The sequence below is a fragment of the Platalea leucorodia genome (assembly GCF_965183815.1).
Source record: "Platalea leucorodia genome assembly, chromosome: 8".
NCBI classification, from domain to species: Eukaryota; Metazoa; Chordata; class Aves; order Pelecaniformes; family Threskiornithidae; genus Platalea; species Platalea leucorodia.
Genome location: NC_138830.1, coordinates 9,115,666 through 9,130,599, shown reverse-complemented (window position 1 = coordinate 9,130,599; position 14,934 = coordinate 9,115,666). Strand labels below are relative to the sequence as shown.

The window sequence follows — 14,934 nt, the reverse complement described above, 5'->3', positions numbered from 1 at the left end:
CCAGTGTTTGAGATTACTCACTCGATTCACTTTCAGCATTCATAGAGAGAAAAAAAAAAAAAAAAAAAAAAAAAGAAGATGGACAGTCAAAATAGTTACTCTACCATGTCAGCTTTAAATATTCCACTGACTGTCAACAATTTAGCAATAAAATTACAAATATACAGAAAACAGATCTGCTACTGTACTGAAGCTACTACACACACAACCAATAGCAAAAATACATAACAAAATATGCAGAAATTGTTTTCCACTCATAAATGCAGAATTATTCCCACATTCCTCTCTCCTGTGACCAAGAAGGAAGACAACTGTTATTATACTTCATAGAGCGGGCAGAAGACAAATCTACACATTACTCACAAATTTGGACTAACCCTAGTTCTACAAATTGTTTGCTGTAGAATCATAGTTCATGTAAAATTAATATTAACAATTAAGTAAAGTCAGAGTGAAAACAGTGATGCTAATGAAGGGTCTCATTCTGAGACTGCTGCTTGTTGGGCAGAATGAGTCATAGTTCAGCAGTCTAACCCCATGGACGTTACCAATAACAGAAAGCACTATGCTTAGCAGAATTCACATGAAAGGCCAAAAGTGATCACTAAAAATGTTTTTCCAAACAGCAGGATAGGACATCAGGAAAACAGAATACCATTGTATTCATTGCGATGTTAGGCTTTTGAGCACAGATGTGCTCGACTTAAAAATGACATGCGTTACAAATACAAAATGCTACAAATGCTTACTGCATGCAAACAGTCCCCAGATTACTTCACTTTATAATTTCTAAATCAAAGTAATACATACGTAAGGATGGAACATGGTTTCTATTTACATAAGCTCTGACAGGGAAGGGCACATTAAATCATGACTGAATCACTAGCATGAAATTGCATTTCTAAATAATTAATTTAAACCCTCAAAACAGTATTTCTTGCTAAAAATCCTTCATTTCAATGAAATAGTTTGTAAACATTGAAGATGTACATTTATACAATCTACAGTCTCAGCAGGAAATAAATTTCAGGCTTATCATCACTATTTGGTTCCAGCTGCAGAACAGCATCACGTGTACACAACTGGTCACTACAGCCATAGTGCAAAGCGGTGCACGCACCCTCCGGTATTCCTCGGCCCTCCACGTCCTCCCCGGGGAAGCCATTCAGGTACCTAGCTATGTACGAGCCTGTCGAATGCCTGTTGATAACATGAGGAGATGCTGAGGGCTTGTTCCGAAGGACAACACCTGCTATGCTACTTGTGTTAGAAGATTTTTGCTTGCTGGCAGCCTCCTGCCTCTCCTTGGCACGGCTAGCTATATTCCGCACTCTGCTCTGGCTTCTAGATGAGAGTTTTCTGACCAGTGCTTTTGGGCAGTCTTCATCAATCTGCCTGGAGTACAGTGTTTGATGGCTGTCCTCCTGGTCCAGGGACACCAGCTTCCTCAGCTGTTCCGTCAGAGCATCCGTAGAATGTGGTCTCATATTCTTCATAGCAGCAAGCTTCTTGTCTCTCATGCCCGATGAGATAAAGCTTCTACTTATGTATTGATACTTACTTTCAAAATTGCAGGAAATATCTTCTGATGTCAAGTCACCAAGACTCTTGGATTTGCAAGGGCTAGTCTGCTTGATCGCTGAAGGAGGTGGGAAAGCCAAAGCGTTTTTGAGCACTGGTGAGTGTATGTTGAGCTGGGATGTCTCGGAGGTACACATTACATTTTTCTGCTTATCTGAACAATGATGATACAAAAAGCCAACATTTTCACACATTGGAAAAGGGAACTGACTCCCTGCAGTTCTGAAGTTATCCGAGCAGTCCAGGGCAGCAGCACAGGTCCCCTCACCACCATGCTCAGTGTCCTGCTTTTGCCTCAGTTTCAAAGGGGAAGCCAACTGGCTCATGTCTTCCCTTCTGTACTCGCATGCAGTTACCAAGAGATCTTGAGAATCCCCATCTACTTCTACAAGACTACTGCTTTCTGAATTTTCACTGGTGGGAGGGTCAACAAGCGTCTCCGCAAAGATGAGGCTGTTGGAAGCAAAAGAACTGGCAGATTCGGGGGCTTCCCAGCTTGTTTCACATTTTCTTTTGGGATTTGCATTTCGCAAAGAGAGAAGTGAAGGACAAGGACAGCTAGGCGAGTTATTTTCTATACTGTTTAACTTTTTCTTGCAAGCTAATTCACTGTGGATCTTACATTCAGAGGTTGGTGTAAGAGTTGCGTCATGGATAATTGTGTACACAGAATACTCTGCAGTCTCAGGACTGGAGAACACGGTAGTATCTGGAGTTGAGAATAAAGGGGATTTGGTGGATTTTGCGGTAGTAAAGTTGTGCTTACAGGGACTGCTAAGATCCGCAGTAAGCATGTGTGCATGCGTAGCCATCACACTGAAGGTCTGGCTGCTAGTGCCATGGAGGCTGGAGACCGCAGTAAGATTAGTTTGGTCATCTGTGACATCAAACTGTCCAATCAGAGCTGAGACAGCACTATCCATCTCACTCTCATTCGCTAAAGAAACTTCATCTATAAGGCGAGAAATGTCACTGTCTTGCATGGTTAAAGTGGAGTGCAAATCAGGAATATCAGAGCAAATGGTAGAAGAAATATCTGTCAAAGAAAGAGGTGCTGCAGTGCTTTTCTTGATGATGTCATATTTGTGATTTTCCATCCCTACTTTTTGAGAAAAGGAAGTCCCCACAAGAGTTATTTCCCCCTCCTTAGACCCTTTTGTGTCATCTTCCTTTTTATTGTCTGCACAGTTTTTGTCATTTGATTTTTCTGTGGAAATTTCAAAATCAGAGCCCTGCATTAGAGGGACAGTTTCATCAGAAAGATTGTTTTCCTGATAGTCTATGAGGTGATTTCTTTCAGCTACGCCACTTGTAAAAACTAAATTTTCAGGTTGCTCCTGTAGAGGTGGTACTGAAGAGTCAACTGTGGTCTCCTTCTGGTCATTCTCCTTCTTAAATTGAGATGCCAAATGTAAAGTATTTGCTGTTTTCTCAGAACGTGTAAAAACAGATTCTTTCAAGTTTGTTTCCTTTTCATTTGTATTGTCATCACTGTTGGCTAAATTAAATAAGAAACATATTAGTTGTATACAATATTGTGTTCTGTTTATTAACAACTATTTTGTCCTTAGACAGACAAATGGAGAATGCAAAATTAGGTACAGTTGTGACAGAACTTAATTATGGGGTTGTGCAGGTTTAGTACAAATTATCTGTGTGATATGAATAAATGGAAAAATACAACTGCAGGCACTTCATTGAAACTTCCTTTGAATGTCTATTACATCAAGCACGTGATGTAATATTTGTTGCAAATAATGTTAATGAGGTACCATATCATAGCTTGCACATGGTATTACCTTCAGCTGTGTTCCTATTCAGATTTGTACTATAAAGAAGCATGGCAATAAAGACAGAACAAAACAGCTCTGTTAAAAAAAACATAATACTGTGAAACAAGATGCATGCTTAAAAGACCTGAGTTAAAAGCATCAAGTAGATGGACTCCAGACAGTGGGTTTTTTACACGTAGTTATTGTAACGTTACAATTTAAGGATTTTTGATCTTCTATTAGCATATTGTATTCATAAGACAGCAAGATTTTGAATTCCATGAAAAATACGCATTAGATATTTCCTCCACCAAATCTTCTTACTTGTTTTTATATGCCAAATCAGAGCTCCATGACTCACTCCTTTGGAGTTTTTAATTAAGCAAGGACTACAGAAGTAAGCTTAGCATAATATATACTGTTTCTAACATTCACTAGAAATCAGGTACCCTAGGAAGAAACAAGAGAAGCCCTGATCATTCATTAACAGTGACTGAACCCACCTGTGATACAGTAAGAGCTATTTTTAACGAACATGGCATTAAAGGCTGATCTTCAAAAAATCTCAAAAGTTCCCCAAGCTTTCCAGTGTTCCTACGTAAGGATGGAAGAGATGTGCATTTCTTTGATTTGTAGATTTTTTTTTTTCTATAAAGAACAGAGGAGAAAACGCACAGCACGCTGTCCAGTTGGCATAATTCCAATTGAGACAGTAGAGGTTATGTTCAGCTGTAGTATTTTAGCAAGAAAAATCTCTGTTGGACAGCTAGCCCTTTCCATTATTCACAGCATCCTGCAAAAACAAACACTTCATCTGACTAGTACCTCCCTGAGGGTGAAGCCACTTCCCAATCTGAAATATTTGGACTGAACTTACTTTCTGAGAATATCCAAGCCTATTCCTGCATGTGCACAAGGCTGCATTGTACCTTTTCTTACTATGATTCAAGGTAAGTGCTTCCACAAAAAAAAGGGGCCAGAGTTGCTTTTCTTTATGTCCACCACTAAGCCATGGATGGCCCTACAGCACAGGGAAGGGAGAAGGTCCCTCGAGGACAGGAGAGGACTCCATCTGGAATTTCATCTTCTTCATGTCTCATTTCTTTATGTCTAAGGTAGCCAGTCCTCCTCCACACAGGTTACAGAGCAAGGCCTACAGAAACTCCAATGGACAGGATCTAGTCCCCTCATAGTTAGAAGGGGCAAGATTCATTCCCTGTGACAGCTTTTTAGGTCATCTCACCAGGGCCTGTATTTTCTGCAAAGGTGGTTACGTGAGTATCTGTGACCTCCAAAAAGTGTGGCAGTTTCTTCTCAAAGAATTTTGTGTCTTTGTCTGTAGCATCTTTAAGAAGAAATATCTAAGAAATTAACTTTGTTGCAAAGAATGGCTGAGCTGTATCATCTTCACAGGTTTATCTAGAGGATCTTTCAATTTAAAATACAGCATTTCAGAGTTAACTTCCTTTACTAGGAACGTCCTTCTTCCTGTCTACAGTTTCTTCTCAGGGTTGTAGAAAAAGAATTGGTTTGATTTTGCTTGCTGTTTCTCTTAAGCAACTTCTTTTACAAGACGATGTCCAGATTATCTGTTCCTTCAAAGCCACTAATATGGGCAGGTAGAACAAAGGCGGCTTAATAACACGTTCTCACCTGTGCCTGGTAGTTCTCCTATTTTAGGGTGGCTCCTGTGGTTGGTGGAAGCTGCTGCTCCGCAGCTGAGAATATCCAGAGCAGAGCATCATTTCTGTCACCCCCCCAGCCAAGAGGGGCTCTCGGTGTGCTCTCTGCATCTTACCAAGGAAGACAGACGGTGCTGCTGGCTGTCCTGCGCCAGCTGAGGAAGAGCCCTGTGGGACTAACTGCAGAAACGCTGCGCTGTCAGAACTGACCAGAAGCTGAGGATCCGGCTAGCCCTGCAGCCTCGTGGGGACAGCCCGTACGAGTGCACACGCTCTTCCCAATCAAACAAAAAACAGCCCCAAAAAGCAGTATAGACACCCTAGACTAGCGACAAGCTCAGAGTGGAAAGAGCAAGTCTAATGAATTACAGCCATTGTATTCAAAGCTTCCTAGACTTATTTAAATATTCCAGTACATCAAATATTAGGCAGGTCAAGCACTAACCTTGCTGTAGTCATGGGAATAACTGGATTTCAAAACCAGGAATATTATTGCTGAATACACTTAGAAAAAAGCTATTTTAAGAATTAAATTGTATTGTGTATCAATAATACAAGACGAAGGTTTTATCCTAACACATGCTTTCCATATAAATCAATCAAATTAAGTAACCTAGGCTAAGAGGAGAATATCAAGACTGCTGGATACAAAATTTGACCTACTTTTATGCCTTTTACATCTATCTGAAAGTCTGCGTTAGTCTTTACACACACTATTTCCAAAAACATATGCTGCATGCTGTTCTTCCTCCTTGAAAATGGGGAGAGAAAACCCACCATGCCAGCAGCTCTCTTTTCATAAGTTCATTACTTTTCATAAGTAAGGACAGTAGCAAACCAGAAATTGATGAAGCGTAATTGAAGGTTAGTTCTTAAATTCCAGAAAGAAATTTGGCAAATGTCCTTTTAAGAGCACTTCCAGAAATTATTGTAATTCATTTGCCTAGTTTGGAGTGTAGACAGCTTTCCAGGGTGTCACTTATCAAAGAGTTGAAGGAGCTGTTGAAATACTACAAACTTAAACATATGTAATTTTGCCCAGTAGTTCTTATTTGAGATGAACAAAACTATTTGCATAGGGACTGCAGAACTAAGCCTTTTAATAGACTATTTCAGCTTACTACATTCAAAAGTAATTTTGGAAGCATCTTACCAGATGTGTTTTCTTTTCCTTTGGCATCTTGAGCAGTTTCATCTTCTGGGCATGGCAGTCCTACAAGAAGATATTTGTCCACGGGCATAGAAGCAGGACGTGCTTGCAAACTCCGGCTTGTACGCCTTACAACTCCTTCTTTGTCTTTCAAGTCTATTGGTTCAGATGCACTGTCTTTAATTTCAGTAGCTTCCAGAAAACCCATCTTACTTTTCTTTCTACCTTTTGCTGGTGCACTGGCTGTGCGCCGGAGAATTCGATCACCAATAGATCGCTTCCGTACATAGTGCCCGCTGGTTTCAGCAGAATTGTGCTTAGGGTTCTTGTTAAACAACCCTCTGAGTCCTATCAGCTGCTTATTCTGAAAGGACAAGAATAACCACAGTTTCAAGTGAGTTCATACTATTATATAACGAGTACAATGAAAAGGCCTGCTTTCAGAGTATTTATGAATGATGAAGACAGAGTTAAAAACGCAGCAAAGCAAAAATTCACACCAAGCAATCCACATCTATTCTGACCAAGGAACTATCAGCATAGGTCTCCATGAATTCATGCATGTCTGTATTTCTCCTCATTAGGATGGCAGCCTGCCACAATTACAAGAGAAGTTTGCTCAAAGTCTCCTAATCAGAGATGACAAGACTGTAAGAAGTGTACTGCAGTGACAGGCTACACATTAACTTGGAGTTTTATGCATGGGCTTCATCAAAGCAATATTCAAATGTTTCAGAGTCTGAATGAAGAATGATGCAAGTTTGGTAGCTGCAGATCATGCGATTAGGAACCATTCGAAAAGTCTGTGCCCAGCAAGTGCAAAGTGCATGCTAATGAAGTCTACCTTTGTGGCTCCTAGAAAGTGCAATATTGTGTAACTGGGATTGAGGATTAAAGGGCTCCACTGAAAGGCAAAAAAATGCAAATACATTTGGCTAATGTTTTCAAGACTGTGATACAAGCAAATAAAGTAATAATACATCAGCTGTAAATATAACCCCTCTACAACAAATAATTTAAAACTATTTATTCATCCAGTGTCAGTCTCTCTCAGAAAGTTGACAAGATATCCTCATTTACAAGGATGCAAATGTGCATTCAGCCTTTGTTTCTGCATTAGAAACAATCATACAGCCCATCATTAAGGCAAGCATTAGATGAATAGACTAAATGATACAGAGATCAAATCTCAATGGGTCCTCCCTCTCAGCTTTTGTCTTCCCTATGAAGCTACTCTTTACTATTTTTCTTGAGTATAGTTCTTCTTTGAAGAGCACATGAGCCAAGAGCAACAGCCAAACAGGCTCCCCTACAGACTATCACCAAAACTGTATGTGATTTCACACATGTGCCCAGATGTGTACAGATCTGGGTATATATTGGAGATGCATTCCAAGCTGTTTAGTACTGCTTTTCTTTTTACACTGATTTAGGAATAACAAAGTCGACCTTGAATACTAAAAGCTTCTCTCTGCACACAGAACATGGACAGGTCTGCTATGGTCAGTGCCGTTCCCTCCGCTGCCTGGCCGCTGTCCTCCCTGGCGGGAGGAACACTTGCGGAGGCAAGAGCAGACGAGCACATTGGAACATTGGTCCCTGCACTGAGACAAGGATGCCAAGAGTGAGACAGATATTTAAGTGGTTTACAGAGCCATCATTAGATCATTCAGTGATCTAATAGGATCAGTGAGGATAAAGGTAGTAGCGTTAAGTGAGGATCTGGACTATACCAAATCACAGCCCCTAGGCTTTGTCTGTTATTTTCCACCCCTGTTCCACTGAGCTTTCCTTGGGTGCTCGCAGAACTGTGGTTTTACATATTTGACATGACATTCTCTGCATCCACTCCCATAAGGGAGAAAGATTGAGGACTAACTGTTCTTTTCAACCCCCTTCATAAAGGTGGGGGTTTTTCGTTTGTGGGTTTTGGTGTGTTTGTTTTTCTTTTTTCTTAAATCACTACAAAGGGCTATTTTATTTTAGCATCCTGTTGAATATGGCCTTATTTTCTTTGTGCTAGTTATCTCCAATAACCTCTTGTAAACTGCTCATGAAAGCAGTTGAAGCAGAAATGCAGAGAAAAAGCACTGTGCTTTTACTTCCATTTTAAAAACATTTTAAAATTAGTAATCATGCAGAAAAGAAAGATGTATGCACTGAAACCTAAAAGATTTAAAGCTTAAATTAGCTTCTAAAAATAGCTTGTCAAATACCACGTTCTGGTGCAGTTTCAGTTCTCAACATTTATGTCTAAAATAAATTTAGTTTAACACACTGAAGAAATGTACTTACTGTATCTAGACATGATAATTATTAGGTGCTAACAGTAAGAACATTCATAAGTACATGCATGCTAAGACTAGAATAACAGTATGTTATGCTTTCCTTGCTAATCACCTGCAAGGAACCCCCACACATGCTAGGAGCTACACCCTTCTGCTTCCTGAGCACTCCGACAGAAGCGTGTCTGCGCTGTTACTGGGGTATCGCAGCTGGAGAGAGCCAAGTGTTTTACTGGACATGGGTGTGCTGTGAACGGGTGCCCTGGCTCAGTGCTCCTCAGAGAAAACACTATGAACAAGGAATTGCTGTTTGCTTCCTTGAGCATGCCGATGCTTAGCAGTGTATGTAGAACCTGTACAGATACAAGTATAAATGAAGACATCAAGTTGAGGGCAAAGGAGAATCAGACATTGTGCTTTTTCATTGCCATGTAATTTGTTTAAACTTTATTACTGATCACTGCCAGAGAGCTAGGTACTGCTAATCCAGTGTACAAAATGCCATGAACCTAAGCTATCAGAATCATTTAGAAACCACACAAGTCCTGTGAGGTTCTGTGGTACATTTAAATGCATTTTTATCAGAAGAATTAAAACAAAAAGTCATAAGAGATGTAAATTTCCAGCTATACCTACCTTTCCATAGATCTCATTAATGGTTATATGAACAAATATGGATGCTTCTGTCAGTCCTTCTAAATACACATGACGATAACCTAGTGAAGCAAAAATATTGTACCACAAATAATCAACAGTTTTCATTTTATGCACAATTGGCAATGACTGTCTATAAAAGTGAAACATATACAGTAATCCACCTTATGCCTTTAGTAAAACTTATCTTATATTCGCACTGGTTTTCCAAGCCCCACAGCACAAACTGCCTCCAAGTTATAAATAAGACACCAGTAGCAATTTCCAGACACCCAAACTCCTTCAAGTAATGGCGAATATACCACCCTAAGATACCAGGAGAATTGTCCAAGCTCATACATGAAGTCTCAGAAATATAAGCATATATCCTATGTTGATAACCTCATCTTCAACTTTAAGTTCAAAGGTGTTTGTTCTTCAGTTAGATCTCAAGGAAAGGAAAACAAGTGGGACTAACCAGGCACAAGACTGCTAAAGGCCAGAGTTCTTTGTCCAACAAAGTCTCGTCCAATAGGGTCATGGTCCCAAACAAGAAATCTCACCAAAGCTATTTCAGGCATGTGGATGGTAAAAGTGAGTGTTTCCTCCCAAACAGGATTAAACCCTGTAAAACAAACAGAAATTTTGGGAAACAAGTCCATAACAGGCACTAGCCTCAATTTTCATGATGCATAGCAAGAGGCATAAGAAACAAGCAGAACACATACACAAATGAATACTCATTACTTACTGCTCATCTAGATCTAGATGCTCTCAACCTCCATTATGTAAGTAATTAAAAGTGAGAGATCTGTCTGTTGGACCGTTTTTACAAAAAAAATGGTTCTGGTTGGGGAGCTGGCAGGGATACCAAGGCAAGATCTTGTTTTGCAAAACTATGGTAGGCTAAAGACAGACCAAAACAAACAGGAACCAATTCCTTTTTCCCCCATGGTTTTGCAACTTCCTATGAGAACTGATGGCCACCTCTCCTGCTGCAACAGACTATCCCACTCTGTTATTCATCTCCTTCCTGTGAAGGCTGAGGTGGCAGTGAAACTGCCTAGGGCATGATTTGTTTTCATTTCATTTGAAGGTATACATGTATTTCACTCAAATAAATAAATATTTGGAACTTCTGCATAAAGGAGATTTAAGAACAATGCAGAAGAAAGATATTGTGTTCAACAGTTCTTGTCCTTCACCTCTTGCTCGTCTGTCTCCCTACACCAGAAATTCCGTCTAGAAAGCAGAATTAATTTGTTAAAATACAATCATTTGATTTCATCAGGTAAGAAGCTTTGCAATTTAGAAAGTAATAACAGACACTGAATCATTTATAATTACTTAATATTTTACTCTAAGAAGAGGAAATCAGCTAAGTTATCTTACCATTGTCGTCAACCACCCTGGTTTGATCTTTACAGCAGTCAACAGGTAACCCAATAATTTCCACCTCAACAAAGGGATCTATTATCTATTTTTAAAAAACAAAGTATTTTAAAAGCAAGCCAATGATACAAGTGAAGGTCAACTTTTAAAGAAATTCATGCAGAGAGTTAATTTAAATTCATATGAGAATTTAAAAACCTTTGATTCACATGAATTTTCCAGCAGCACAACCATGGGAAACAGCTTCATGAAGTGTAAGTTGTTGTATGGTTTGTTGTCTCAAGAGCTATGGCCAGCTACGACTAATTTTCAAAAAAGTGAAGTCACCCTCAAAATACGAAACAAATTAGTTCTTAAACATCATGTGCAGGATACAGACTCTGTGGGAAAATGTAGTATTTAGTGACCAAAAGCTTGACAATATCTGAAATTTATTGGTGTGTTTAAACAAGGAGGAATCATTTGTTGGTATTAGAATATCTTACCTCTCCTCTGTCTCCTAACATTGAGTCAGGAGGCTTAGGTAGCTGCTGTCCACTGATGATTTTCAGAATAAGCTGCTTTTTAGGACTGGCAGGAAGTGGATCAGCAGAGTAGGGGTTGAATGTGCCTAAAAGATGGCAAGGAATGAAAAGCATAAGGAAAAAGATACACAGAATAAATATCACCCCCCCAAGATGCATACATATAGCAAAAAATTCAGTCATAAGCAAGTAACTTACAGAGTATGGAGCAGCTGTTAAAGAATTTTAAAATTCCATTCCACTTTCTTACAGCCTTTACTGAGCTGAGCACCCCTTGTTTACATGATTACAAGACAGAAGGGACCTCTCTAACAGTAGGGTTTTGCAAGATTAAGACTCCTTTGGTAAAAAAAAAAAAACCCAACACAACTTTCTTCTGTAAAGTAGTAGCTTCAAAAAAACCAATAGTTATAACCCAGATCAACACTCTGATCATGTTTCTTGCACAGCTGCCCAGATGTTAATGAGAACAAGCAACCAGGGTTGAGTAAGCTGCTTCCTGCAGCAGCAGTGCCTGCTTCAAGTACCCAAACTCCCTCTACCATTTCTCAAGAACCTTTCCATCAATGCCACTACTTCTTATGGCCACATTAAGAAAATTACTTAGAGATATAGGGGCACAATCAGATCCCAAGTCCTCAAAATATAGAAGGATTGTCATTGCATGACACTGAAAACCACTGGCTCCTGTTCTAACAGCGTTTTGTGGACTGAACCAATTCCTTTTAAAGAGAACAAAATTCCATTGACTTGCTTGGGAGCTGGACCAAGTCCTGGGTACTTGGTCCTGGGCCACTACATACACTGTTTTTCTTGCTTGCAGTTGGCTATCCTAGGATGCCCTTTTCTTTTTTTAAACACATATTAAGATGGAGCCCTCAAAATATATCTATAATAACAGCAAGAGATTGTAGGCTGGTACTTACACAGTCTGAGAGTTAGACCTCATTTTTTGAGGAGAAAAAAAAATATGAATTCTGAAGTAAAATAAGCTTATGAATTGATGGAAATATGAAAGATTCTACATATGTTCTTATTTTTCTTTCTTGTGTCTTGGCAACTTCACTGTGAAGACATTTTCTGAAAGGCTTAACACTTACAGTAATAAATGTATAGTGGGACATTACCTTTGCACATCTGCTGAGGTTTGAGGACATAACCACAGTTGCCGTTTACCCTAAATTTTGCATCATTTAATTGCATCACACGTCCCTCAGATTGGTAGTTTAGTGCCACTGTTGAAAGAGAAGACTCAGGTGTAAGATATTTACTTAGCACATACACAAGAAGTGGAAAGTTAAGTTATTCATGCAACACCTACCTAACTGGCAACCAACATTCCAGTAAGGTAAAGGATTGAAGTTGCTGGAGTCAATCCGATAGGCTGACGGATAGACCCTTGTAAGCTGTTTCTGGTTGTAAAGCATAAACTGTTCAGCCTTCTGCTGCACTGCTTGGTGGGCTCTTGTTTCACTGAATGACAGCACGTTCCCTGTTGACCCTGTGTGTATTGTTAAATCAACAAACAAGTTACAAAGCAATCCCAGGAGACAAGGGACTGAACTCAGACCTTAGTTGCACTGGTATTAATCAAGGGGAACATTAGATTTAGTCCAAAGTTACAATGACGGATTGTCCTGTCACATGCAAATCACGTACATTGCGTAACCAAAGGGCACCAGTTTCCCCTTCCAGGAGGGTCTTTTGTTCTACCATCAAGTTTCCAGACTTACAAGGAAAGTTGAGCAAGAGCTTATGCTAATTGCTAGGGTCTATTCTCCTGCAGAACCCCAGACATGATTGCTATGAATAATCTATAGAGAAATCTACTAATGGCAGCATGATCAAAACTATCTTCCTGAAGAGCTTACAGCTGGGGGAAAGATGAGCCCAGAAGGGCTCTGATTTTGCTCTTGTCCTTATAACACATTAATAGCTGCACTCAACCCATTTCTCTCTCACAGAGAGTTTCTGCAAACTCATCCTTTCTCTAAATAATCCAATTAATCTTTTCCACTTCATAAGTCTTCCCCTCTGAGCATTTTATCCCCTTAGGCAGACCCTCTTTGATCATCTCTGCCCTCTGGGAAAAAGACTGACCAGAAGAGTTTCCTAGGCAAGAGTGCCCGTCCTCGAGGGAGCAGTTAGACCAACTCAACTGTACCATTTCTGCATGCCCATCTCTTCAGTTAGGATCAGGAAAGCACAATATCTAGTTGAAAAGCAGCTGCAATACTGTGCTCTGATGAGCAGGCCTTCCTTTCCAGAGGGCCACGAGCCACCAGACGGGTTCAGCAGTACCACCTAACTGCACATGGACCTGCGGAAAAAGCTGAGCTGTCTCTCAGCTTGGAAAAACGAGACTGAAACTCTACAAGACTATGTTCTTGTAGGATTTCTTGGACTCTGTTTCTCCACACTGCTTTCACCCTCCTTAATTTCTACCATTAAATTCTATTAAATTAGGAATTAACTTTATAGTAATTACAGAATTTCACACACAGTTTGTTCACATACATTTGGTGGCCTTTCCCACAAATCCCTCTGCAACTTTTTTGATTTCCATTTTGCCTCTAACATGTTTAGTGAAACAACTGCACACTTTCTGAACAGGTAACACATCTATTTATCATGATACAAATCTATCATGTTACTCAATGCTACTTAAAATCGATAATGTTAAAAGATGATGACAAATTCAATAAAACTGTGAAACCAGGAAAGGGTTCTCCTGAAAAAGCTTCATTTTTAAAATTGCTGCTAAAACATGAATGTCATAACAAACCAAGGGAAAGGATATTTCTTAGGGAAGGAAAAGGTGGTGCTTTACTCTTCCTCCATATTTAAGTAAATGGGACAGGTAACTAACTTCTCTGCTTTTAAAATATCTTTGAAAAACAAGGGAAACCTTGAGAACACAGACATGTTTCTTATCCGAACAGAAAAGCAAAAAAAGCATGTGTAAGTCTCATGCCAGCAGCCTTACCATCATCTACTATATCCTGGGCTGCCACAGAGTTCGTGTACACCACTAGGTCAGACAGAGCTCGGCACAGCTTCACCGTTTTCCTTCGACGAGCCAGTCTGCTGAGTTATATTTAACATATAAAACAAATCAGGATTTTTTCAATATTTGAAGCATATTTCAATCCCCTTTTCTGTTCTTTTCATCAGTAAGGAAATAAACAACTGTGACCAGGGAACCACATGCAGCAAACCTCCTTAGAGAGGGCTCTGAGATGACTGTTCCCCTTGTACCTCTCTAGTCACACTACACAAACAAAATTTTTCATTTAAAACATAATGAAATAGATGCACTATGGCTCTTCTCTACCAAAACAAGGCAGACAACTTTGAGCTGTATCTGAAAACAGAGCATTTCAGTGACAACAAATGCATTCTCAATGGCACTTTTTTGATTACTTTTTCTTTACATTCTCAGATGTAATAAAGTTGGCTGGGCTGTGATGTACCCTTATTTAGCTTAAACAGTTTTCTTTGAGCACTATTTACAGCATTCAAAATGTAGATTGGCATTTTTCCATTAGACGAGTATTACTATCACACTTCTTTTCAGTTTAAGGGTAATTGCTGTTTGCAACCTATGAAACCTATGCAATCAAAATACCGGGCTATAGCAGTTACAGCAAAATGCACCCCAACAGTAGTGTCATAAATTACCTGCTCTTAAGAACAGACTTCCCTGAGGCAGTGTCATATAAATATTGGTAGCAGTAACATGCTTCTAGCTTTAACTGAGCTGTAAAACCATGGTGATTCATAGCTCACCTGTGGAGCTGCCCTGTTTCCTTCCCAGAAGAGTTTTGCTGGCTTTCTTCATCATCTGATGCACTATGGTATTTGGATGCTGCCTTCACAGCTTTCTGTTGGGAAGGAATCAAGCACAGCTGTGTC

General features: G+C 39.7%; 1 protein-coding gene across 1 annotated transcript in view; it reads right to left on the bottom strand.

The window, feature by feature from the left end:
• Positions 1–203: 203 nt before the first annotated feature.
• PLCH1 (phospholipase C eta 1) overlaps positions 204–14,934 on the bottom strand; it is an 88,115-nt gene continuing 73,384 nt past the window's right edge. Inside the window, exons 14-24 of the mRNA XM_082319893.1 lie at positions 14,809–14,903; positions 14,006–14,103; positions 12,341–12,520; positions 12,147–12,254; positions 10,981–11,105; positions 10,496–10,580; positions 9,582–9,728; positions 9,107–9,186; positions 7,030–7,089; positions 6,189–6,549; positions 204–3,079 (exon numbers count right to left, since the gene is read on the bottom strand). Of these exons, the coding sequence (XP_082176019.1) occupies positions 1,002–3,079; positions 6,189–6,549; positions 7,030–7,089; positions 9,107–9,186; positions 9,582–9,728; positions 10,496–10,580; positions 10,981–11,105; positions 12,147–12,254; positions 12,341–12,520; positions 14,006–14,103; positions 14,809–14,903 (3,417 nt within the window). The 3' untranslated portion in view covers positions 204–1,001. The remainder of the gene's footprint in view (positions 3,080–6,188; positions 6,550–7,029; positions 7,090–9,106; positions 9,187–9,581; positions 9,729–10,495; positions 10,581–10,980; positions 11,106–12,146; positions 12,255–12,340; positions 12,521–14,005; positions 14,104–14,808; positions 14,904–14,934) is intronic.